Genomic DNA, 25,194 nt, shown 5'->3' with positions numbered 1-25,194 from the left:
TTAAAGATTTTTTTGTATGGGCACTTTGGAGTTCTCATTAGTTACCCTATCTCTATAGGATATTTTCAACATTCTAAGAAACCACATTTCTGTTGCTTCTAAGTTCCTTTGGAATTCTGGTGTTATAGTCCATGTTTCGGAAGCATACAGCAAGATTTTTGGAAGCATACAGTAACATTTTAGTAGCCAAAGCCTTGTTGTCATAGAAATGTGTCTGTTGGTAAAAATGGATTTCATTTTTTGGAAGTTGGTTTTGGCAATGGCAATTCTTCTTTTTATTTCTACTTTACTTCTAGCATTTGTGATATAAAGCTACCAAGGTAATTAAAGCTGGTCTTTTGTTCAATCTCTTGGTTACCGATGTACAATTGGCAGTTGGGAGTATCCTGCTGTTTTGATATTACCATACATTTGGTTTATTTACAGTTGATGGTTAGACCAAAATCTGCACTTGTTTGTACGACTTTGTCTAGGAGGATTTGTAGATCTTCTGCAGCGCTTGCTATTAGGGTTATCATTTTGATATTCAATTGCCCTTTCTGAAAGCATTTGTAGTATGAAAATTGCCTTCCTATTTCCTCTATCCTCAATAAACCCATATTGCAGTTTAGAAGTTTCTGGTCTTTACTTGTTTTTAATTCGACTCAGAACAATTCTCAACAAAATCTTTATTATGTGACTCATAGGACTGATTGTTCTATAATTTTCGCAGCCAATGGTTCCAGGAATTGTTGGCAGAGTTATAAGTACTGATTTCAAGAGATCGTCAGGCAATACACCAGATTCATATATGCCATTAAACAGTTCAAAAAGAATATCTATGCCCAGATCTTCTAGGGCTTGTATCATTTCCACTGAAATTTGGGGTATATGGGGTGGTTGGGTCCTGACCAAATATCAGGAAATGCCAATAGCGATTATATAGCTTCTCCCACCCAAGACAACTCCGCCTTCACGTAGGACTTAGGTCCGGGTGCACCCTGTCTCGCTGAAGGAGCTCTGTTTATGGTGACTGTTTGGTGCCAGAAAAATAACCAGACCAATGGTGGTGGTGTCACCTAAAATTACTGAAGGCTTCGGCAGCAGGGAGATGGATTCCAAGCTTTGGTGCAGGAATGTCTTTGTACAACAGCAAAGGTTGGGCGACGTCTAGTGTATGATTCCCAATCGGGAACACCAGTAAAGGCCAAATGCTCTAGTTAGATGAGCACTGCGGCAACAGAAGGCAACGGCAAACCACTGTTGAAATTTCTGTCTAGTCAACCATGGAAAGAAACAAAAGAAGGAAACCAGACAACAGTGTGAGTGGGGTCAATTCTAATCAACAGAACAACACCTCACTCGGTAGGGGTAGTCATGTGCTGCAGGTGACACCAGACCGTCATCCAGAGACTGTAAGCAATAGGGAAAGGCTAGGGATAGCAACATGGAACATCCACACACTTTACCAGAAAGGAATGTTGGACAACACATTAAATGAAATGAAAAGGTTGGAAGTTGATATCTTAGGCCTGTCAGAAATTAGATGGACTGACAGTGGCAAATTCATGAAGAATAGTTCTCTGATAATGTATTCTGGAGGGCAACAGCATATGTATGGAGTTGGAATTATTTTAAACAAACAAGTATCAAAATGTTTTATGGGATATTAGGTGATATCCGATCGGCTGCTTTTAGCTAAATTAAGGGGTAACCCTTTTAACATTAGCATAATCCAAGCCTATGCACCAACAAATGATACAGATGAAGAGGATGTCAACAAGTGTTATGAAGATCTCGACAGTGCTTATGAGCAATGTAAATCTCAGGATATAAAACTAGTCATGGGAGATTTTAATGCCAAAGTTGGACAGGAAAGGGTTGATAACATCATAGGACCCTTTGGATTAGGGGAGAAAAATGAAAATGGAGAAGGGTTTCCTGATTGGTGTGTCAGAAACAACCAAATGATCACCAATACTTGGTATAAAAACCATCCACATAGATTGTGTACTTGGATTAGCCCTGGAGATAGAACAAGGAATCAAATAGATTTCATTACCTTCAATGAACGCTTTAGAAATAATATTACAAATTCTAAAGCCTACTCAGGAGCAGACTGTGGTTCAGATCACTATCCAGTAATAGCTACCATTAAAACAAAATTAAAGAAACTGAAACGTGGAAAAAAGAGAAAGAAGTATATGTTGGGAGAACATAAAAAGATAGCATACTTAAACAACAATTCAAAACAGCTGTAGAAGAACACCTCAACGAAAATGTAACGACACCTATTTGGGACAGATTTAAATATGCTATAAAGCAATCAGCAGAGGAGATAATCCCAGTTCAAGAAATACAACACACCAACAAGGGGTGGATAATCCAAGAAATTCTAGATCTGGTGGAACGAAGAAGGTTAGTGAAGAATGATAAAGTGCAATACAGAGAGCTAGACAGACAGACCAGACAATTGTGCAATATTGCAAAGGAAGAATGGTTGAATCAAAAATGCAATGAAGTAGAAGGCCATATTAACAACAGCAAAGAAATGCATAAGAAAATTAAGGAAATTACTGGAATTAAGAAAACCTCCTCTACAGGATGCATAAGATCAGCAGACGGATCCATACTAACGGATCCAGATAAAGTATGTGAGAGGTGGATTCAGTATATAGAGCAGCTGTTTGAGGATAATAGAGGGGAGCCCTCAGATATTAAACACCCTAATTCTGGCCCACCTATTACGAAAGCTGTGTACATACATCTATTGATGCTTCTGGACACATCTTCAGTGATGTTCCTGGAATCATTGGATGTTTCGGGTCTTTCAACATCATACAACCTCCTCCAGGTGACCCAGCCGGGGCTGATCAGACCCCAGCTTGTGTCCAGATGGCTAGCTACTTATGACTCCATGGCTCCCCTCTTTTGAGCCACAGCCATCTTGAGGCCCTCTCTGCCGCATCGGTGGTACTGCGGATGGCTCTCCTCTTCCTCTCTCCCTCGATGCCCAAAATGCTGAAGGCTCTAACTAAAGAACGGGCTACGAATCCCCTACAACCAACCTCCACTGGGAGACACCCCGCTTTCCATCCAGCCTGCTGACAGTTACTGACCAGTCCTGCGTACTTGGAGAGCTTCCTTTCAAAGGCCTCTTCCAAGCTATCTTCCCATGGGACTGTCAGCTCCAGCAGCACCACTTGCTTAGTAGACTCAGACACTAGGACAATGTCTGGTCGCAGGGTGGTGGCTGCGATATGGTTGGGGAACTTCAGCTGCCCTTCGAGGTCCACCAACAGCTGCCAGTCCCTTGCAGAGGTCAGAATGCCTGCAGATGTTCTTTTGACGGGTATTGGCTGCTCCCCAGCTCTGACAAAGGCAATGGTCTGCTTGGAGAGTCGGGACCGCTTTGCCCACTCAACTCCTGTGCTGACGGCTTCAGCGATGGTCTTCAGGACCTGATCATACCTCCACCTATACCGTCCCTCACCAAGTGCCCTTGCACAGCCACTGAGGATGTGCTCCAGGGTTCCTCGCTTGGAGCACAGTGGGCACGCAGATGACTCTGCCTTGCCCCATGTGTGCAGGTTTGATGGGCTTGGAAGCACATCGTACACTGCCTGGATGAGAAATTGGATGCGGTGTGGTTCAGCTTTCCAAAGATCAGCCCAGGTCATTTTCCTCTCAACCGCATTCTCCCATCTTGTCCAAGCTCCCTGTTGCTTCATTCCCACCACCTTGCAGGCTCTCATCTCCTCCACTACTGCCCTCACCTCCTCCTGAACTAGACGATGCTTTTCCTTCCCTCTGGTGTCCATTTGGGGATTGGAAAGGATCCTAGCCCAGCTCGGCCTCGTGTGACCACTCCCACCAACCTTCTGTGACGCAGCCTCGCCTCTGCCTCCTGAACAGCTTCCTCTGCCCTCCACTTCCTGCCAGTACTTACTTGGATCCCTGCTCTAGCCACCTTCGGGTCACTTGAGACCCTATACTGTAGCACTTCTCTGGCTCTTGTTACCTTGAATTCTTCCTCCAAGGATTTGAAGGGCAGTTGCAGTTTGTTGTGTCCATAGAGTGCGATGCTGCTTAGGCTCTTTGGCAGCCCCAGCCATCTCCTGAGGTGGTTGCTAACCCTCCTCTCTAAGGTTTCGACTGTCGAGATCGGAACTGCATAGATGAGGAGGGGCCATAGGATTCTGGGAAGAATGCCATGCTGATACACCCAGGCTTTAAACTTCCCAGGTAGGCCAGACTTGTCCACAGATTTCAGCCAGCCATCCAACTCGGTGCATGTTGCCTGAATGGATGTTGTGTCCCTTAAAGAGCTGTCAAAAACTTTGCCTGAGCTCTTGACTGGCTTTTCTGTGATGGTTGGGATGGCTGTGCCTGCGATGCTGAACCGGAACTTGTTCTCCACCTTCCCTTTCCTCAGCATCATCGATCTTGATTTGGCAGGTTTGAAACGCATCCAGGCCCACTCCACCAGCTTTTCGAGCCCCTGCAGAATCCTCCGGCAGCCTGGGACTGATTCTGTGGTGACTGTGAGGTGATCCATGAATGCCCTGATAGGTGGTTGCCGTTGAGCGGAATTCATTCTGGGCCCTCTGCACTCTGGTTCAGCAGACTTAGTGAGCATGTTCGTGGCTAGGGAGAACAGTGTCACTGAGATAGTGCACCCTGTGATGATGCTGTTCTCCATCTTGTGCCAGCTTGATGTAATTGCTCCTGAAGAGACCCTCATTCTGAAGTTGCTGTAATAATCAGCGATAAGGCCTCTGATTCTGCTGGGAACGTGATATTTGGTCAGTGTGAGCTGCACCAGCTTGTGCAGAATGGAGCCATATGCATTTGCCAGGTCGAGCCACAACACTGACAGGTTGTCCTTGTTCTCTCTGGCCTCCCCGATGAGCTGTGTCACCACACCGATGTGCTCCAGACAGCCCGGCATCCCTGAAATGCCACCCTTCTGGACTGATGTATCAATATAGGTGTTCTTTGCTAGGTAGGTGCACAGCCGGTTAGAAACTGCACTAAAGATCTTCGCCTCGACACACAACAGGGAGGTGATGCGAAACTGATCTATCTGGGTGGCATTTTCCTCCTTCGGGATCCATGCCCCTCCAGCCACTCTCCACTGTTCTGAGATTTTCCCCCTTCTCCAAAAGGTTCTCAGGATCTTCCACAGATGCAGCAGGAGTTTGGGGCAGTTCTTGTACACTTGGTACGAGGTGTTGCTTGGTCCTGGAGCCGAGCTTGCCCTTGCTTTGCGGACGACCTCTCTGACTTCCTCTAGTTGCAGCTCCGACATGTCGAACTGCACATCCAGTTCAGGTGGGTCTATTAGGATGTCGCACTCTCCCAACTCCTGCTCTCTTTCAGGATCATTATATATCTTCTTCAGATGTTGGTCTTTGTCTTCCTGCGAACAGGCCAGTTTCCCACTGCGCTTCTCCCCCAGCAACTCCTTGCTGAACTTGAAGGGGTTGGCGATAAAGGCAGCACGTTTTCGGGCCCTTTCACGACGCAGCCTCCGATGCCACTCTGCCCGGTGGAGGACCCTGATCTTCTTTCGTAGTATGCACATCAGCTGGGCCAAGCCAATGCACTCCTCTTCTCCTGCCTCCTTGTATTGGGACTTCAGCGCTTTCATCTCCTGCCTGATGTTGTGGATCCTCGATGCTCTTTGGTTCTTCGAGTAAGATGTTTTGGAGCCTCCCTTCTCCTCTTCTCCGAACGGTTCAGCTGCGATACTGACAATAATTGTTGTCATGGCTTCCAGCTTCCTATCAACCCCTCCCTTCGCCGTTGCCTCCAGAATTTGGTCAACATCTTCATCAAACTGTTTCCACAGTGAAGTCATGTTAGCTGCAGGCCATTTGATCTGCCTCCTGTTAGACTTCATGTTCGAGGGATTAGTTTGCAACACTTGGTGGTTCTGGGCACTATGGGGTGACTCTGGGCCTGGCTCCTCCCTCGTCTCACCAGGTTGGACACCTGCGCGTTGTGCTGCTCCTGCTCCCGCCAAACACTTCATCCTCACTTGGTGGATCTTCAAGCCGCGATCGTTCTTGCAGATTTTGCCACATGCACACTGCTTCCTCATCGTCGTTTGTTCATTGCCTGGCTCTGATGTCGTTGTGTCCATCCGACTGGGGTGCTCATCCTCCCCCCCTCTCGGGCACCTCTGGGGGTATCTTTTCCTTAGATTCTTTGTGACTTTTGTGGGGGTCCTCCTCTCAGAGGATGCAGATTGGGTTGCCAGTCCGTTCTGCCCCGGTCGCCGTCGAAGAAATAACTAAAGCAATGAAAATCATGAAACAGGGTAAAGCCACTGGACCTGATGAAATTTCAGTCATTTGGTAGTGTTCTCAAAAGCAATCCAACAAAGATCTTTTGGGGTAATTGTGATGAGACTACAGGATTAGGAATAAAGAAATGAAAATCCCACCTGTTGAAAGGATAATCATTGTGACATGTTGAGAACCAGACTTTTGCTGTTGTAGACTCATCAGGGTGCATAATGATTGGGAAGTGAATGCCAACGTTCATGTGCAAAACCTTGTGCCTTTAATGATAAAAGAAAACTTGTGGATGCAGAAAAATACAGGCATTGTGCAGCTGAATGCCCAGTGTGATGTTCTGTAAATGTAATTACAGAGCAGGGCCAGCTGGCAGTGTAGTGACGTCAGCACTGGACCTCAAGGAAAATGGTCCTGAGTGCCAGTCAGGCCCCATCCTGGGCAGCAGCAGTATCTGCACGGGAGAAAGGCCTGGCAATCTACTTCCGTATCTTGCCATGAAAACCCTCGGTTCCATGACGTCACGAAGAGTCGGACTCAACTTAACAACTGAACAACAACAAATTTAATTAAAAACACACAATACAATTTTGATATATTATCATGCATGTAATTAACATTTGAAAAATTAACACATGGATGATTAAAAAATAGAGGTTTACTTAAGAGGGAAGAGTTAGATTGATCTTAGAGTAGGTTAAAAAGTTGGCACAACATTGTGGGCCAAAGGGCCTGTACTGTGCCATAATGTTCTGTCTTCTTTCCGCTCTTTTTAGTCCACTTCAGCTGAGAGCTGTACTCTGGAGTACTGAATCCAGCACATATTTTAGTTAAGGGTTGTCAAACTTTGATTTAGCAGTGTAATCATACCATCTGGAGCTGGACCCAGCCACTGTAACAATACTTGCTTTGTTTGAATGAACTTTAGCAATGGATTTGGAAGTATGGCATAACTTGGGTTGTTGAACTAAGTTTTTGTTATGCTGCCAAAGGTGACATCAGCGAGCTTAAAGTAAATGTCAATTCTACAACATCATGAAATTCTCCTCTGAAAACTATAATTTGATACAGAAAGCAAACAGCTGGAGAAAGCAAAAGCATCTGGAAGCAAAGGGATGGCTGATGTTTTCAGCCAAGATACAGCACTGGGATGTCATTCAAATTTGACAAGTGCAAAAACTAACTGAACTAACCCTAGAACATTGCCATCTTGTTACCAATGGTCCCAAACAAATATAAACAGACAATACATTAAAATGGTACACTACATTTCTGTGTAAGGAGAAACAAATCAGTATTTCAATGACGCTTCAAATAAAAAACAACTATTTGTACTAAGAAAAGATCATCAACTTGAAGCATTAATTCTCTCCTCTGATGTCACCTGACTTGCTGAGTATTTCTGCAAGATTCTGCGTTTATTGCAGATCTTCAGCAACCACACTGCTTTAGTTTTGTACTATTGCTCTTAAACTTTCTAAGTGCCATCTCACACTGACTGTAACTCAGAAGTCATGATTTATCTCTGACTGGAATGGGAATCTCAAATTGTAAATTAGACATATTAAAGGTAAAGTAGACAAAATCACTGGGGCTCAGTTGCCACATGAGAGAGCAAGATTATCGTCAAAGTTAAAGACAATTTTTTAAAAATGTGAATTCTTCATTATCAACTTCTCACCATATTTCCAAAGGTAATTCAAAAAAAGTTATATAGGATTATGCTGGTTAAGCTAAAGGACTAGGAATCAAAAATGTGGATTATCTGTCAAAATGCAGAGGAGTTTAAATTTTACAATGAAAATCTTGTAATAGTGATCATGAAGATATCAGATTTTTGCAAAAACTATGGCAGTAATGTGAGTGATGAATGTGCTTGCCGATTAATGTTCTAATTTTTCAGATGTTAATTATGCATGTTAATATGTCAAAATTGTCTGCTGAAACCAATAATATATAAAATGACTTAGATATTCAAATATAGAGTAAAATTTCAATATTTGCCATTGACAAGGCTTTTCCCAGGGTAGAAATGTCAAAAACAAGCAGGCATGCATTTGAGCTGAGAGAGGGAAAGTTTAAAGTAGATGTGCAGGGTAAGTTTTTTGTACAGAGAGTGTTAAGTGCCTGGAATGGACTGCATGGATAGTAGCAGAAGCAGGCAAGATAATGGTCCATAAAAGGGTTTTAGATGGGCATGCAAATATGCAGGGAATGAAATGATATGGACCGTGAGCAGACTGAAGAGATTTAGCTTAAGTTAGCCTTGTGTTCAGCTCAGCTACCATAGGTCAAAGGTCCTGCCCCTTCACTGTAGTAATCTATGATCTGGGTTTTATTCTCCAGATGTGGAGTTATGGTGAACAGTGAGTTTGATAGGATATGGATGAGCAGAACAAGCAAATTTCATACAGAGAAATGTAAGGTGTTGTACCTTGGCAGACAAGAGAGAGAAATGCATGCTGTTAATGACAACCTTATAAAGGGAACCTAGGGATTTATGTGCATAGTTATTTTGAAGATACCAGTACATATTGAGAGAGAAGAAAATAAAGTACGTGTGATGGTAGACTCTGTCAATAGGTTATCAAATGCAATATGTGAGATGTTATGGTGAACTTTCATAACACATTGGATAGACCATAACTAGGTTGTTACATATAGTTCAAGTCACGACATTTTAGAAAAAAATTGTGAAGGTCTTTGAGAAGGTGCAAAGGACGCCCACCAGAATGATTCCAGTATTGAGGTATCTTAGATACAAGGAGAGGTTGAAGGAGCTGGGATTATGCTTGGAGCACAAGAGGCTGAGGTGAAGTTTTATTGTGCTGTACAAGGCAAGGATAGATTTTACATAAGGAGACAAGAACTAGAGGACACAGATTTAAGAATTATATTGGGTATATGAGGAGGAACGTTTTTAACACCTGAAGCTTATTGCCTAATAAAAGAATAGTGGAGGGAAGTAAACTTGCAGGCACAGGGAAAAGAGCAGAAGACGGCTGTAAAACAGAGATAGCATGTGGGATGGGCTGAATGGTCTGCTGTGCCACCATGCCTCCATGAATGGAAATATTCTGCCCCTCCAGTGGTTCAACATCAGTGATAGCATATACTGTATGTTGCTACATTGATCCCTTATATGCAAACTGAAGAATGCGACTCTGTTGATATCTGAATAGTGTGCAATCAAAAGAATTGAAAGGCAGGACAACAACTGTTCAAAGTTCAAAGTAAATTTATTATCAAGGTACATATATGTTACATTATATAACCCTGAGGTTGAGTTTCTTGTGGGCATTCTCAGTAAATCCAAGAAACGCGATATGAAAGATTGCACTCAACAGGATGGACAAGCAACTAATGTGCAAAAAACAACAAACTGCAAATACAAAAAAAATAATAACGTTGCTGTAGCAGTTTAACACAATCTGGCTACTTACACAGGCACAATCAAGTGGCAAACTTCATACGGATAGGACAATCCATAATAACCATCTGGATATAATTACACAGGGTAAACAAGCAAGAACAACTTATTTAATAGATATAGCCATTCCAAACACACATAACTCACAGAAATTACTAAGTGAAAAACACCAGAAATATGCTGAATTAAAAGAGGAAATTGAAAGACTTTGGAACATGAACAGAGTATACATTGTCCCAATAGTAATATCTACAACTGGTATCATCCCAAAGACACTACACAATAGTATTAAACAATTAGGGCTAAACAGCAATATCTATGTAAATCTCTAGAAGCCACAATAATAAACACCACTAGAATAGTCTGAAAGTTCCTAACAGTTGATAACTCAGTGTGCTTGGCTATGCCTGCACCTCAGGCTTTACCAGCTTGAGCAGAGAAAAAAAGTAGAAAAAAATAATAAAAGTAATAAGTATCTAGAAACTGAGATGATGTATCCTTGAAAGTGAAAGTGAACAGTTCAGTGATAGGTGAGTGAAGTTATCCTCTCTGATTCAAGAGCCTGATGGTTGAGGGGTAAAAACTGTTCCTGAACCTGGTGGTGTGGATCCTAAGGCTCCTGTACCTTTTTCCTGATGGCAGCAGTGAGAAGAGATCACCTGGGTGGTGGGTGCTGCATGGATGTTTCTTTGTGAGTTCCCGCATTGTGTTCATTTTAAGGTGGAATTTTGACTTCTAAGGTGAGGGAGAGTAAAATGGATCTCAGAAAAGCAATCATCATTTGTTGTTTGCACAAAGCTCACAATGCAGTAATAGAACTTTGCTACTAAAGTTTATTTCCACTCAAGTCAATGAAAGTGATTTGGAGACTGGTTTCCACTGGGCATAAATTATTACATATCTAAAGAGAGCAAAATGAACTACCATCCATAGACCATCCTCAGCAAACACGGCTTATGATAGTTTTGGACCAATTATGGACACAGGCAGATTATGGCATTTAGTAGCTTAGGTAAGGCGGCTGGAGATGAAGAAAATTTTCCTCTCACAAAGGGCTATAAATCTTTTGAATTCCCTACCCTTGAGAGCCATGAATGCTGTGTCATTGACAATATTCAAAATCACAATAGGTCTTTGGATTTCAGAGGAAAGAAACAAGATGCAGGGATCCTACAAGAAAACATAACTGAGATTAAATACGATGTATGGCAACGGTTTTCAGGAAGAAGCTTCCAAATCTGAGACTCATTGTAGAATCTGCCTACTTGAATGTGTGTATCAAGCACATGACAGAGAAATGATGTAGATTTTTCTCTAGAATCTTTTTTAACACTTAAGAATAAATCGGACAGATACGTGAATGGGAGGTGTATGGAGGGATATGGTCCGTGTGCAGGTCAATGGGACTAGGCAGAAAATGGTTCGGCACAGCCAAGAAGGGCCAAAAGGCCTGTTTCTGTGCTGTATTTTTTCTATGGTTTCTATCTTAAGTTTCAAAAAGCATTTTATTGAGCAAATTGTTGGACAAATCATCAGATCCTGTTGGATTTCATCCTTGAGTCATAAAGGAAATGGTTAGTAAAATGATTCATTTTAATTTTCCAAAATTCCTTCAATTCAGGGAAGGGCACATTAGATCAGAAAATAGTGAATTCATGCAATTGGATGGAGATTAGATAGCGATATTTATCTGAGAAACAATTGTTAAAGTTGTAATAACAGGGTATTTAGCAAAACTGGTTATCAGGGAAAATCAATAGGGTTGTGTGAAGGGAAAATTATATTTAATAATTTTGTTAGAATTATTTGAAGAAACAGGATCAAAGGAGTCTCTTAAGGAATGAAGTTCTGAAAGAAACTTGATGGGAAAAGATAGGTCCTGAAATATCTTTGGCAAGTAAGGTTAAAGAGAATCCCAAGGCAGGAGCAAAATGGTGGCCAAAGCAAAATTAGGTCCTCTTAGGAACCAAAATGGGTAATCTATGTGTGGAACCAAGTCCTAAATTAATACTTATCATCTGTATTTAATACTTATCATCTGTATTCACAAAGAGATAGAGTTGAAGAGCAACATGTTCAGGTTTATACTGACTTGGCTATTTAAGAAATTAGAGGTGTCTTGGATCACATAGAAACTGAAAAATCCTCATGGCCAGATGAGGTCTATCCCAGGCCACTATGAGAAGCAAGGATGGAGATAGCTGGGACTGTGATAGAGATTCTTTGTATCTCCACTAGCCACAAGTGAGGTGCCAGAAGATTATTGGTAAGTTGATATTGGTTCTCTATTTAAGAAGATCAGCTGATAAGCCAGGTACCAATGGCTAATGAGCCTTATGTCAGAGGTGGGAGACCACTGGAAAAAATCTTAGGGAGGACTGGTGCGCATTTGGAAGGGCAGTGTAAACATAGTCTTTAGTCCTGAGTGAGAATACATAAATATGACAATCAAGGGGTTAAAAGATTTGTGGGGTATGCAGGAATTGAAATATACAATAGGAGTGATGCTGATACAAGAAGGACAGAGGAACCATGGTATGGGGAAGTACCACCAATGCTGACAGGAGGAGGGGGTGGGAAAAATCAAGTTACTGTTGGTTTCTTTTTTAAGCCATCGAGCCTGGTGTTATATTTGCTTAATCTTAGTATTTATAGATCTGGAAAATATTAAACCAGCTCTTAAAACATGCAGCCTGATCCTCCGAGTATGTTCCACAGCTTTGCATTTATTTTGCATGTTCACGTTCTTGCTCTCTTACTGCCTCTATTAACCTATTAGCTCAATCATTTATATCCCACTGCAACCCTGCCCTCAACAAAGGAAACCATGTTTAAAGAAAAACATCAAAGCCCCCAGCATGCAGAAAAATAAGAACAAGTTGCGCAAACGCCAACAAAAAAGGGGGTGAAGAACACAGAATATGAAACACTAAATCACAAAAACATCAAAAGTGTCCGGGCTCTCCAGCACAGTGTCTCTCGCTATCTGCAGGCTGCAGCCTAGTCCGCTCCAATTGAAATCGCACGATACAGCAACAAAAAAAAAAGGAGCATCCAGAAACCAGGAGCACCTCATAACGTGAACTACGGAGTCAATCGACAAATGGCATCAGTTAAACTTTGCCCATGATCCATGTACTTTGGCAACATCAAGTGAGGGGAGAGAGGGAGGGAGCGAGAGAGAGAGGTGGGGAGGGGGAAAGAGAGCTCACCCACCCGCCTTCTGCTCTGATGCCCATTGATTTGAATCTGGCTCGATAGTTTAATCAGTGGGATCAGTGAGAAATGGGAGACCATCTTGGGAGTGCGCCTCATCTCCAGGCTTCTTGGCCTTCAGACTGCATGCCTCACTCGAAACCTTGCTGAACTGCCTCACAGTTAGTAAAGGGCCAGATTGCTCAGTCAGCCTGAAAACAAAATGTAGATCACAGGCTCCAATAGTAGCAGGACCAAATTTGAAAGAAAAAGATAAAGTAAGCAAAGTGAAAGAAGTAGTTTTGTGATCTGTCAAGAGATATTCCCATCGCCTTATTTGCCCTCCCACCCATACACAGTCTACAATTGAAAGCCAGTTTATTTTCTCTCCTCCCCACTTTTGATGAAAGCGTTGAAATGCCTTTACCAGTTTCTATTTCCGAAAGAGACTGCCTGACCTGCCGAGTGCTTCCAGCATTTCCCATTATTTCAGATTTTTTAAATATAATTTTATAAACTTATTATTTGCCTTCCTCGAGACCAAAGACAAATCTCCTCTAAATCAGATTTCTTGATCTTTATATTTTCAGGTATTAGTTGTGAACCCACATTTTTTTAAGTACATTTGTAACAACTGGAATGAGAATCATGGGAAGTACTCATCAACTGGAATGATAGTCCTAATTTTTGCACTTCATGTCTGTGATGAGGTAAATGTGGTTTCTTATGTAAATAAAAGAATGCTTATTGATTTAGCAAGAGCACCTGTCGCAGGCTGTAAATGTCTCTGCACATATTTTACGGTTGAATGCAAACAACAGGAATTCTGCAGATGCTGGAAATTCAAGCAACACACATCAAAGTTGCTGGTGAACGCAGCAGGCCAGGCAGCATCTCTAGGAAGAGGTACAGTCGACGTTTCAGGCCGAGACCCTTTGTTACTCCTGACGAAGGGTCTCGGCCTGAAACCTCGACTGTACCTCTTCCTAGAGATGCTGCCTGGCCTGCTGCGTTCACCAGCAACTTTGATGTCTTTTGGTTGAATCCAGGTTTTCTTTAGTTAACTAATATTCATAGCATGTCTGTGATGAGGTAAATTTGGTTTCTTATGTAAATGAAAGAATGCTTACTGATTTAGCAAGAGCACCTATCGCAGGCTGTAACTGTCTCTGCACATATCTTTCGGTTGAATGCAAACAACAGGAATTCTGCAGATGCCAGAAATTCAAGCAACACACATCAAAGTTGCTGGTGAACACAGCAGGCCAGGCAGCATCTCTAGGAAGAGGTACAGTCGACGTTTCAGGCCGAGACCCTTTGTTAGTCCTGACGAAGGGTCTCGGCCTGAAACCTCGACTGTACCTCTTCCTAGAGATGCTGCCTGGCCTGCTGCGTTCACCAGCAACTTTGATGTCTTTCGGTTGAATTCAGGTTTTCTTTAGTTAACTAATATTCACAGCACACAAAATGCCAGTGTTCTCTTGTGAATTGATGAATGGTGTTGAAAGGAGCGTGGATGTCAATTGAGTCCCAAAATATTGCACTGCCTTCCACATCTCCTCCAGTGCTTCACACATAGTCTGGAAATCATGCAAGCAAACATTTGCTTTGCAGAGTCATTGCATGCAATAGGCATTAGAATTACAAACAAGGGAAAAAGATGAGAGCAGATTGACACTCCTCACTTGCAGTGTTATTCTAATACCTACAATTTCTCTTGTTTGCAGGTGGATGTTTATGGATTTGGTGCCAACAGATTGGGGCACTGGCATCATTACTGGGAGAAGAATTCGGGAGCAGGAGCTTTTCGAAAAACAAAAGTTCATGATGCAGATTTTGAAGCCGATGTCATCCAGACACTCGCCAATATTAGCAAAATACAGATTTTCAAAGGTGTTTAAGCCTGCAAGAATGTGACTCATGTCCAGGCAAATGCATATTATAATTGCCTGTGTTCATTGAGGTGATGGAAATGCGAACACTATCTTAAACTCAGACAAATTGAAAGAAAAACTATTCTCTACCATAATGTGCCTTAACTTTAAACTTAAAAGGACATTCTTACTGTGAGATTGTGGTGTTTTTCCAATTTTTAGATTTCCTCTATCATTTTGATTCTATTGATTGTAATTCTTAATAATACAAGTATTGTGTAGCTGGCAACTCAGTTAGCAAAACCTCAACTCTGCATATTTACCCTCAGCTTTGGTGAAGAAAGATAGCCAACCTGACATGAATTTTAGTTGCAAGTCTAGAAAGATTCAAGATTCATTAGGGTCCTTTGCATGGTTAACAGGTTTTCCATACAGAAATAACTGATTTTAATGTTTCAAAAGGCAGGAGAAAAACTCTCCTCTTGGTTTAGTGCCTTAGTGGCTCAAAAGTTGTCTTGGCAACATGTGTGCACAAAGCCATCTGATGAGGCTGGCGTTGGGACTTCAACATGATTCCAGCACTGTGAGTAGATTGTTGTTGCTTACCATCTAGATTTGCAGTTGGGTGAGATTACCCAGAATCACATATTAGCATTCTGGAATCATATCCTAGGATGTCCTCAATTCTATAACATTTAGAAGAGTAGTGAAGATCAGAGAGTAAGTACAAGGAAGTAAAAAACGTGGACACAGTCATCGCGTGCAACTGCACTATGCCTATATGTTCATAAAAAGGCTACTTATTAACTGTGATTAGGAATTGACAGTTAAGCTTTTTCTTCCATTCTTTCTATGAATTACTCAGACAACTTACTTTCAAGACTTTTGAGATCTTGTGCATTGAGGTGTTTAATAAGGAAGACTTCCCATTCGGATCTCAGCTTGAAGAATGCTAAGGATGTCTCTGGTGTCTCCAGAATAAAATGATCAATAAGTGTTCCTGTGCTGACTTACGACAGCTGCAAGGGATACTCTTGTAGTTGTAAAGTGAGGGTTAAATCAAAAGAATTTTGTTATTCTTCAAAACAACTTGCCTTACATTCCCTATGAAAGATTAGCTGAGCATTTAAGCATTTGCATCCTGTGGAAAAGGTACTACAACAGAAATCAACTTTCTCCATAAAAACCTCTGCCAATAGTTTGATTTTCTCAGTTGATGTAATAGCACAAGATGTCTATGAAGATAAGTCAGGGCTTTGATAGAACTGAAATGTTCACAGGAGAACATCCACCACAGAAAGAATAAAAATTGCTTTATGGACAGAAACAGGACTTTTAAAAAGAACAAATGTTAATGCTTCATCTGCTACCAGACAAATAGCCTTAAAGAGGTGGTAGAAGGAAATGAATTTACTAGTCCGGTGGAGCTAAGTGCATTTGTGGCAAAGAAAGGACCTACTGTGCATTTAATCACAAACAAGAGAAAATCTGCAGATGCTGGATTCCAAGCAACACACACAAAATGCTGGAACTCAGAAGGCCAGGCAGTATCTATAGAAAAAAGTACAGTTGATGTTTTGGGCCAAGCTGGGAAAAAAAGCTGAGGAGTAGATTTAAAAGATGGAGGGAGGAGAGAGATGAACACAAGGAACCTCCCTCTGGTGCTCCTCCCACCTTTTCTTTCTTCCATGGCCTTCTGTCCTCTTCTATCAGATTGCCCCTTCTCCAGCCCTGTATCTTTTACACCAATCAACTTCCCTGATCTTTACTTCATCCTTCCCCCTTCAGGTTTCACCTGTCTCCTTGTATTTGTCTCTCCCTCCACCTTTTACACATAAAGAGAGGTCATATTGAAATAAAGTCTACCCTCGTAGGAACCTACTCAGATTCACGCAGACCCACTGGATCTTTAGGGTTAATTCCCTGAATTAACCTTTAAAAGCCTAGAAATTAAGAAGGTGCTAACTAAACTTAACCATATTTCAGTGGAAGGGTATTGTCACTAATTTAGATTCCAGATAAATTCTGACTCCACTGGTGAACAAGTAATTTTCTATCAACTATATTGTTGAGAGCCAACTTAACACCTGTGGGTCCATGAATTGTTCTCAGAATCAAGGACCTATAGGGAATTATGTTTTATTTCAAACTTAATAATGGGTGGAATGAAAAATAGGGTACAGTTTTTGAAGTTGAGGTGATGGAGATGTAATAATTCTGTATTCTCTTGAATATTGTGTAAGAGGTTTCTTCTTTTATGTTACTGTGTATGGTAATTAAAATGGCTTCTTTGTTATGTTAAATGCTGAGAAAGTCTCAAGCTAGCACTTTGCTTGGGTTATAACAGATAGCAGAGTACTATGAACCAATGGGTGTCCATGTTATTCTTTCTTGGGGTGATGTGCTGTCTCATATGGCTGGGAACCAGGGGCTTTTGGCGGGGAGATGGAAGAGAGACCGTGAGGAGGACGGACGTGCAGGGAAATCTCAGATTATCACTCCGGGTGGTCCCGAGCTGCGAGTCGAAGGGGTCAGATTGGTTCCGAAGAGGTCCCCGAGCTCCAACGTGTGCACGAAGAAATTGAACTTTGATAAGTCTGGCGCCTTTTCCATTCCTTTTTTTTTATTGAACTTCTATTAATCTCATAGACTTAGCAATATCTATAAAGTGTAATTGGTGAACCGTACGTTGTGTGTTGGCTGATGATTGGTGTTTGAAGCTGGATCAGGTGGCAGTTGTACAGCAACCGACATCACCAGGAGACAAGCTGGGTGTTGGACAGGGGTTTCCCCTGGATAAATACGAGCCAATATAGCCGAGCGTTATATTAGTGGGGGCAGATGACCGGGTTTGGATTTTCGTTAAAGCTGTATAAGTCGCCACGTTAAGTAGTACGAAGGTGGATCGAGATAGGATTGTAAGCTGGTGTGAGGTAAGAGGACGTACCGGTGAATCATGCGTGCGTGTTAATTGGGGTGGATTTCCGCATTTCGGGAGATGTACTAGTGCGAGGGTTAAGTTTGATCAAAGGTATAGGGCAGGTAGAACTGGTAGCTAGAAGGTGTGGTAAAGAAGTGGAATCTAGCTGGGTGTTGGTTCGGATGAGTGTTGAAGTCATGATGTTGGAACTGCCAGCGACGGTCAGCGTCCGGGGGAGGCGGGGCCGTGGGGTCGCCACACCCTCCCGGAGGAAGAAAGTGAGGAGATGCCAGAGGAGGAGCTAGATGAGACCCCAGGGAAGGTGCCAGTAGCCAGTGGTGGGGGGTCAGAGTGGGAAGGCTTGGCCAGGCCCCGTCCCCCAGCTAGAGGTGAGACCTTTGAGTTAGCAGCCGCCATTACCTCCATAGAGAGAAGGGTCAAGAGGCCCTGCCCGAAGCTGAGAATTTTCTCAGGAGCCACGCCAACCCCGGAAGGGGAGAACGACTAGGAGGTACGAATTGAGGATACGTCCCAGTTGTTAGAGGTGTGACCAGGTTCGGATGAGGAAAAGAGACAGCGATTGGTGGAAAGTTTGAGGGGAGTGGCAGCATGTGTAGTGCGTGAGCTGGGGGCGGACCGACCCTCGGCTTCCCTGGCGGAGTATCTGGAAGCCTTGGAGGGAGTGTTTGGAATGTCAGGAGATCCCTGGGAACTTCTAGCGGAGTTTCACCACATGGGGCAGGGTAGAGGGGAAATGCTCTCCGAATACATTTTTCGGCTGGAGAGAACGCTTACTGGGTTGTGGCGCCGAGGGGTAGTGAAGGCAGATGAATTGGCGAGGTTGAGGATGAGTCAGATATTTAGTGGTTCCCTGGAGGAGGACAAGGTGGCTTGGAGTCTCCAGTAGTCTGATAAAAGAAGCCCCCCTCCATCATTCGGGCAGCTGATTAGAGAGGTGTGGGAGGAGGAGAGCGCTTTGGGCCGGAAAAGGGGCTCGGGCCACCAGGGACGGTCCTCAGCTGTTCAGGAGGTGGTAGCTAGGTTGAGAACCGAGAAACCCAAGGGTTCGCAGGGGGGAAGGGACCCCCCCGCTTGAGGGGATGGACAGGGAGAGTACTCCCTTTGTGGATGGCCCGCACCATGGGTTGGGAGTGGGGGGTGTCCCGGGAGGAGAGGGTCGGCGGGTAGTGTGTGCTATAACTGTGGGAAAGAGAGGCATTTCCGGCAGGAATGTGAGTGGCCGGGGGTGTGCTACAGCTGTGGGGAAGCGGGTCACTTTCAGAGGGATTGTGAGAGACAAGACGCCCCGCAGGGGGAAAGCCCCTGGGCGACTAAGAAAGGAGAGGTGTTGGGAAACTTAGGGGAGACTCAGTGAAGGAACAGACTGGAGTCTCAGGAGGAACACGTTGCCAGGAATCAGTTATGGGACCCCCGAAAGCACAAGCCTTTTTTCTGGATGGACTGGTGGGATCCCGGTCCAGCGTGTCCCTACGGATGGAGAGAATCTTGGCAAGAGTCATCCTTGACACAGGATCGCAGGTTACCTTATTGTACCAGTCATTCTACAACAAATATCTAAAGCATTTGCCAGTAACCCCGTTTAATGTACTGGAGATTTGGGGCATAAGTGATGGTGATTACCCGTATGATGGGTACCTGTCAGTGAGATTGGAACTCTCGGAGGGCGATGTGGGAGTGTTGGAAGCCCTTGAGACATTGGTGTTGGTCTGTCTGGACCCGTTGGAAACAGGTGGTGCTGCCCTGCTGGTGAGGACTAACTACCCTCTTGTGCGACGGCTCCTGGGAGTCTGTAAGGAGAAGGCGGGGGAGAACATTCTGGACCCTCTCGGTACACCCAGTGTTTCGAGCAGCGTTCGAGGAAGTGGGTGACCCCCAGGGGCTGGATCCTGAGTGCAAACGAGGAACGGTGTGGTGCACTCAGGCGAGGCCTAAAGTGATACGGCCAGGGCAGGTGGCACTAGTGATTGGGACCCCCAGATTCCCTGGAGTACCGGCGAGTGAGGCCCTGTTAGTAGACGCCCCGGAAGACCTTGAAGGGGAGTCCCGGATCCCGGCTGGGGTGCTGTTGAGACCTCAATTGCAGGGGCCCTCGGTTGTACAGGCACGCCAGATAGGGGTGATTGTAAGGAACACAACGGAGCGGGAGATCACCTTTAAGCGCGAGATACCCCTCGCGCACATGTTCCCAGTGACGGTGATGTCTAGCACTCCCATGAGGCCCACTGGAGGAAAACTATTGGAGAACGGGGAGCGGCTGACCGTGGAGGCCTTTAATTTTAAAGACTCCCCTGTCCTGCCGGAATATAAGAGCAGGCTGGTGGAGAAGATGCTGAAACCAGGGGATGTCTTTTCTCAGGGCGAGTTTGATGTGGGCTGTTCCAAGAGCACTCGGCATACTATCTGGGTGACAAATGACACCCCGTTTAGAGAAAGGTTGCAGCCCCAGCAGGGGTGGAAGATGTGTGGCAGTTGAAGGATGCAGGGGATATTGAGGAGTCCCGGAGCCTCTATGCGTCCCCCATAGTAGTGGCTGGGAAGAAAACTGGGAAGGTACACATGTGCACGGACTATAGGACCCTGAACCGGCGCACCGTCCCCGACCAGTATACGGTTCCAAGGTTTGAAGACACACTGGCCTCTCTGAGTGGTTCCCAGTGGTTTAGTGTATTGGATTTGCGGAGTGGGTATTACTAGATTCCAATGCGTGAGGCCGATAAAGAGAAGACTGCCTTTATTTGCCCCCTGGGATTTTTTCAGTCCGAATGAATGCCCCAAGGCATCTCGGGGGCTCCAGCCACCTTCCAGAGGCTCATGGAGCGGACAGTGGGGGACATGAACCTGCTGGAGGTATTGGTGTACCTGGACGACCTGATAGTGTTTGGATCTACGTTGGAGGAACATGAGGAGCGGCTGCTGAAGGTGCTGAGTCGGTGGAAGGAGGAAGGGTTGAAACTTTCCCTGGACAAATGAAGTTCCGTAAGGCATCGGTCGGCTAAGTTGGACACATAATTTCGTGAAATGGAGAGGCCACTGATCCAGCTAAGATAGCGGCGGTGACCACCTGGCTGAGACTCCAGAAGGTGAGCGCCTTACGCTCGTTTTTGGGGTTCTATGGGTATTACCGGCGATTCGTGAAAGGATACGTTAAAATGAGTCACCGATTGAACCAGCTGCTGTGTGGCTATCCACCTGTGGGGAGGAAGAGGAAGGGAGACCGAGGGCCGGAGGTAGGAGGATACTTGAACCGGGAAAGCCTTTTGGATTGAGGTGGGATGCGCAATGTGAGGAGGCGTTCCAATCTCTGAAAAGGGCGCTGACGCAGGCCCCGGTGTTGGCTTTTACCGATCCCCGGAAGCCATATGTGCTGCACACTGATGCCAGTCGCGAGGGTCTGGAGGCTGTCCTGTACCAAGAACAGGGCAACGGATTGAGGCCGGTGGCGTTTGTCAGTCGAAGCTTGTCGCCATCTGAGAGAAACTATTACACTCACAAGTTGGAGTTCCTGGTGCTGAAATGGGCGGTGGTGGGCAAGTTGGGCGACTATCTATACGGGGCCAAGTTTGAGGTGAGAATGAACAACAACCCTCTCACTTATATCCTGACCTCGGCAAAGCTGGATGCTACTGGGCACCGGTGGTTGGCAGCCTTGTCTGCCTATGAGTTCAGTCTGAAGTACCGGCCGGGGAGTCGGAACATTGATGCAGATGCCCTGTCTTGTCGGGCGCATGAGGGGGCGGGCACGGACGGGGAGTGGGAGAGTGTCCCTGCCCCGGGAGTGAAGGCCATGTGTCAATTTGCCAGCGACGCTGAAGCAGGAGCCCCGATGGGAACGGATCGGACAGTGGATCAACTGGGGGCTGACGATGACGTGCTACCCACTGTTTACTGTAATGTGACTGCTCTGAGGAACAGGCAGCTGCCGGAGTTGAGCCCCCAGGAAGTGGGGGCGGCTCAGCGTGATGACCCGAGCATTGGCACTATCTGGTACGCGGTTAGCCGGGGTGATATGGGGCAGGTGGAGAAGGCGAAACATGCCTCCGTTCCCCTACTACTGAAGGAGTGGCCCCGGTTGAAGCTGAAGAACCACGTCCTGTACCGGGTCACGTCGCCCCCGGACCACCCCCAGCGCTGGCAGCTGGTCATGCCTGAGAAGTATCGGAAGACTGTGCTCCAGGCTCTACATGATGATTCCGGGCACTTAGGGGTAGAGAAGACCTATGGATTAGTCAAGGACCGGTTTTACTGGCCCCGGATGAGCGGGGAGGTGGAAGAAGACCTGTAGCCGTTGCGTCAGGAGGAAGACCTTGCCTGCGCAGGCGGCTCCGTTATCCCACTTGCAGAGTGCGGGACCTCTGGACCTGGTATGTATGGATTTCCTCTCTATTGAGCCAGACACCAGCAATACCGTGAATGTCTCAGTCATCACGGATCACTACACTAGATACGCGCAGGCATTTCCCACTAAGGACCAGAAAGCGACTACAGTGGCGAAGGTGTTATGGGAGAAGTACTTTGTTCATTATGGCCTCCCCCAGCAGATCCATAGTGATCAGGGACGGGACTTCGAGAGCAGGCTTATCCATGAATTACTGGGTATGCTTGGGGTTGAGAAATCCAGGACCACCCCCTATCACCCGCAGGGTGATCCTCAGCCCGAGAGGTTTAACTGGACCCTGCTGGACATGCTCGGCACCTTGGAGATCGGGCAGAAGAGTAAGTGGAGTCAGCACATCGGCCATTTGGTTCACTGTTACAATTGTACTCACAATGATGCTACAGGGTACTCGCCCTACTATCTGATGTCGGGCAGGAAGCGAGGTTGTCCATTGATCTGTGTTTTGGGACTGAAGTGGGTGAATTACCTTTGAAGCCATATCTGAAGTATGTGTCCGATATGAGGAGAGAGTTGAAAAGGGTGTACGAGTTGGCTGAGGCGGCGGCCACCAAGCAGAATCAGAGGAATAAGAGGAGGTATGATCAGAAAGTAATGTTCACCCAACTATTGCCGAGAGATCAGGTCCTTATCCGGAATTTAGGACTACCTAGTAAGCACAAGTTGGTGGATCGCTGGGCGGCCACCCCCTATGTGGTAGAGAGCCAGATGTCGAATCTCCCTGTTTATTGGGTGAGACCAGAGGATGGGAAGGGGCCTGTCAAGGTACTCCATCGGAACCACCTGTTGCCTCTGGGTCAAGACTCTGCGAAGGCATGGGGCGAGGGAAGAGCCCACTGCAAAAGAGACGGGGCCAGTCCCCGCCCCGAAAAGGGATATGTCATCGGAAGACGATGATTCAGATGAGTGGCACCTGTTTCCATTCACTAATTCCCCGGTACCGGAAGAAGAGGCTCCTGGCCCTTCTCTCACTGAGTTAGGGGAGAGGAGGAAGGGTGTTGAGGAGCTGCGTGAAATACAGCCGGCATTGGGGGAAGAGAGGGTGGAACCAAAACTGAGGCAGAGGGCTCGCAGGTACCGAGGGGTCCCAGTGAGGGTGAGGGTCCGATAGGTAGGCCCAGGGTGTACCCGTGGTGTCTGAGCTGGAAGAGTCAGCAGAGGAGGTACAGAGGTCTCAGAGAAGTAGGCACCCCTCGGAGAGGTTGACCTATACAGTGCCGGGAGAAAAGGGTGTGATCTCTACTGCCCTGGGAAGTTATATCACTGCTTTATGCACCTGGGTTGTGTTTTGTGTTTTGAAAGGAGCAATGGTGAACTCTGTTAATGTCATGAGGGCATGACTTTTATTTGGTGGGGGGAGAGTGTAAAGGGTTTCTTCTTTTATGTTACTGTGTATGATAATTAAAATGGCTTCTTTGTAATGTTGAAAATAAAATAGCTTCTTTGTTATGTTAAATGCTGAGAAAGTCTGTAGTTAGCACTTTGCTTAGGTTATAACAGATAACAGAGTACTATGAACCAATGGGTGTCCATGATATTCGTTCATAGTAGTCATAGTCATAGTCATACTTTATTGATCCCAGGGGAAATTGGTTTTGTTACAGTTGCACCATAAATAATAACTAGTAATAAAACCATAAATAGTTAAATAGCCAGGAAATAAGTCCAGGACCAGCCTATTGGCTCAGGGTGTCTGACCCTCCAAGGGAGGAGTTGTAAAGTTTGATGGCCACAGGCAGGAATGACTTCCTATGACGCTCTGTGCTGCATCTTGGTGGAATGAGTCTCTGGCTGAATGTACTCCTGTGCCCACCCAGTCCATTATGTAGTGGGTGGGAGACATTGTCCAAGATGGCATGCAACTTGGACAGCATCCTCTTTTCAGACACCACCGTCAGAGAGTCCAGTTCCATCCCCACAACATCACTGGCCTTACGAATGAGTTTGTTGATTCTGTTGGTGTCTGCTACCCTCAGCCTGCTGCCCCAGCACAGAACAGCAAACATGATAGCACTGGCCACCACAGACTCGTAGAACATCCTCAGCATTGTCCGGCAGATGTTAAAGGACCTCAATCTCCTCAGGAAATAGAGATGGCTCTGACCCTTCTCGTAGACAGCCTCAGTGTTCCTTGACCAGTCCAGTTTATTGTCAATTCGTATCCCCAGGTATTTGTAATCCTCCACCATGTCCACACTGACTCCCTGGATGGAAGCAGGGGTCACCGGTGCCTTAGCTCTCCTCAGGTCTACCACCAGCTCCTTAGTGATGTGCTGTCTCATATGGCTGGGAACCAGGGGCTTTTGGCGGGGAGTTGGAAGAGAGACCGTGAGGAGGACAGACGTGCGGGGAAATCTCAGGTTATCATTCTGGGTGGTCCCGAGCTGCGAGTCGAAGGGGTCAGAGTGGTCCCGAAGAGGTCCCCGAGCTCCAACGTGTGCACGAAGAAATTGAACTTTGATAAGTCTGGCACCTTTTCCATTCCTTTTTTGTATTGAACTTCTATTAATCTCATAAACTTAGTAATATCTATAAAGTATAATTATTAAACCATACATTGTGTGCTGGCCGATGATTGATGTTTGAAGCTGAATCAGGTGGCAGTTGTACAGCAACCAACATCACCGGAGACCATGTGGGCAACGGACGGGGTTTCCCCGAGATAAATACAAGCCAATATAGCCGAGTGCTACAATTGTATTCTATTGTATATTGTTCACTATTTAAGATTCAAGATATAAACCTATAATAGAGTTATTTTAATATTACAATAATTTTATTATATAATCTGTTTAATTCTCTAATTATTCATGGTGCACTGGTGTTACTTTTTTGTATAATAATATAGGAAATTACTTCATAATTTAATTTAAAATCAAAGTAATTATATTATGCGGAGAAGTCAGTTTGTAAATGAATCATATAGAACAGGGCTGTTACAGCAATAACCCTTGACCAATTTTGAAATAATGATAATCTCATTCATGCGAAAAGTGATAACACTGCTCTGTCAGCTGTCCAGTTTTGATTAATGTCCAGAAAGACTTTATTGCAAGCTGTTGAATTGAGAACCAGTTATA

The 25,194-nt window shown here is 45.0% G+C and overlaps 1 protein-coding gene and 1 pseudogene across 5 annotated transcripts in view; both read left to right on the top strand.

The window, feature by feature from the left end:
* Positions 1-17,731, top strand: part of LOC134351615 (CMP-N-acetylneuraminate-beta-galactosamide-alpha-2,3-sialyltransferase 1-like) — a 98,584-nt gene extending 80,853 nt beyond the window's left edge. For all 5 annotated transcript variants that reach the window (XM_063058010.1, XM_063058035.1, XM_063058016.1 and 2 more), the window contains 2 exons: positions 13,497-13,616; positions 14,634-17,731. In XM_063058010.1, the coding sequence (XP_062914080.1) occupies positions 13,497-13,616; positions 14,634-14,807 (294 nt within the window). In that variant the 3' untranslated portion in view covers positions 14,808-17,731. The remainder of the gene's footprint in view (positions 1-13,496; positions 13,617-14,633) is intronic.
* On the top strand, positions 17,194-19,140 carry LOC134346663 (modulator of apoptosis 1-like; annotated as a pseudogene).
* Positions 19,141-25,194: the final 6,054 nt, after the last annotated feature.

The sequence above is a fragment of the Mobula hypostoma genome, chromosome 1, assembly GCF_963921235.1.
Source record: "Mobula hypostoma chromosome 1, sMobHyp1.1, whole genome shotgun sequence".
NCBI lineage: Eukaryota > Metazoa > Chordata > Chondrichthyes > Myliobatiformes > Myliobatidae > Mobula > Mobula hypostoma.
The sequence above is the reverse complement of the archived record's forward strand: the minus strand, read 5'-3'. Positions and strand labels throughout refer to the sequence as shown.